General features: G+C 39.0%; 1 protein-coding gene across 1 annotated transcript; it reads left to right on the forward strand.

Annotated features, from left to right (window-relative positions):
• The first annotated feature begins 444 nt into the window (after positions 1-444).
• LOC112088103 lies at positions 445-1,383 on the forward strand. The gene is made up of 3 exons (XM_024158258.1): positions 445-582; positions 689-913; positions 1,051-1,383. Exons 1-3 carry the CDS (start codon positions 445-447, stop codon positions 1,381-1,383), a joined length of 696 nt encoding a protein of 231 aa, XP_024014026.1.

Consider the following 1,383-nt stretch of genomic DNA (forward strand, 5'->3'; position numbering starts at 1 on the left):
TGTGTCTAGCTTACCTTAGTATTGTTATGGATTGTAACTGTTTCTTTTGCTTTGTTCTATGTTTGCAGGTTTGGGCGTGACAAGTCTTCCCTTACCCGGAAGATAACAAAAACTTTTACAAATAAGTTTGATGGCCCATTCTATAGCTGGACATGTGTGCCTCGGGAGAGACAGGAAAGATACTTTGTTGAATTCGCGGTAATGTTCTCTATCCTTATTCTCCTTTTTTGTGTTGATCCATATGAGCCATTTGTTTTTTATTGCTCACTAAGATCATCATCTCTATTTTTCTTGTAGAAAACCCACACCTGGGATCCCTTATTAACCGGTGTGGTTCAAAAAAAGTTTGAGAGAGTATGTCTACTCCAGATGAAAGACATGGTCAGCAAGGTTAGGGCTTCTTGAGAACAACCAAACTGGATTGGCGATACTCTTTGGAAACAAATGACTGAGTATTGGGACACTGAAGAAGCCAAAGAGAAGAGTGCCACCACATCAGCTGCTCGGATGTCTGAGCGTAAGGGACTTGGTCCTCTTCACTTCTCAGGGCAGAAGTCCTACCTCCAAATCCAACAAGAAATGGTAAGTATATCATTTTTTAACTCTTTCATTGATAAGTTATATATCATCTTTAGTAAGTTAGAAATGATGGGAAGTAACTCTTTCATTCATATTGTTATCATTTCAGGAAGAAGAGTTGGGAAGACCGGTGAGTCTTGGTGAAGTTTTCATCAAGGTTCATACAAAACCAGATGGAACATTTTTAGACCAAAAGTCCAAGAATGTGGCTGAAGTATATAGGAAGAACCTGGAATCCAAGTTGGCTGACCTCGGGATAGACTCAGAGACTTCAGATGGTACTTCACCATCGTTAGAGCTATCCGTAGAAGAGGAGAATGAGCTTTTTCTTCAGGTAAAGTCTTCTTTTTTTGTTTGTATTATTTTTTTATATTATGCTTTGATTCTTTAGATTTCAAGTTGTTACTTTGTTTGATGCTTTGATGTTAATATATATGCATTGATGCTTTGATCCTTATTTTGTTTTTGCAGTCGACTTTCATAAATGAGCGAGGAATTCCTTATGGAATTGGAAGCCTCTCAGAGACGCAAGTCAATGGAAAGAGGAAATGCCCAGGAATCTCTTCAACATACAAGGGACTGGAAGAAAAGCTACAAGAAGCTCATCGCAAATTAGAAGAACAAGCGGCTGAGAACTCCAAGCGTGAAGCAGAGCAACAAGACAAGCTGGACAAATTATCTATGGTGAAAAGGTATTTGACTGAAACTGATCCAAAGTTCATGGAATTTTTGGCTGCAAATCAAACTCTTCCAAGTGATCCGACTCATGCAGCTACAAGCTCTAATCTGACCCTAGAAACATAG

Source organism: Eutrema salsugineum, unplaced genomic scaffold (assembly GCF_000478725.1).
Source record: "Eutrema salsugineum unplaced genomic scaffold, Eutsalg1_0 scaffold_15, whole genome shotgun sequence".
Lineage (NCBI taxonomy): Eukaryota > Viridiplantae > Streptophyta > Magnoliopsida > Brassicales > Brassicaceae > Eutrema > Eutrema salsugineum.

Bases quoted from the DNA above. Each gene is read 5' to 3' on its own strand.
- LOC112088103 (XM_024158258.1), top strand. From the start codon at position 445: ATGACTGAGTATTGGGACACTGAAGAAGCCAAAGAGAAGAGTGCCACC. The intron at 583-688 runs GTAAGTATATCA...TTATCATTTCAG, and splicing joins TCCAAATCCAACAAGAAATG to GAAGAAGAGTTGGGAAGACC. The intron at 914-1,050 runs GTAAAGTCTTCT...TTGTTTTTGCAG, and splicing joins AGAATGAGCTTTTTCTTCAG to TCGACTTTCATAAATGAGCG.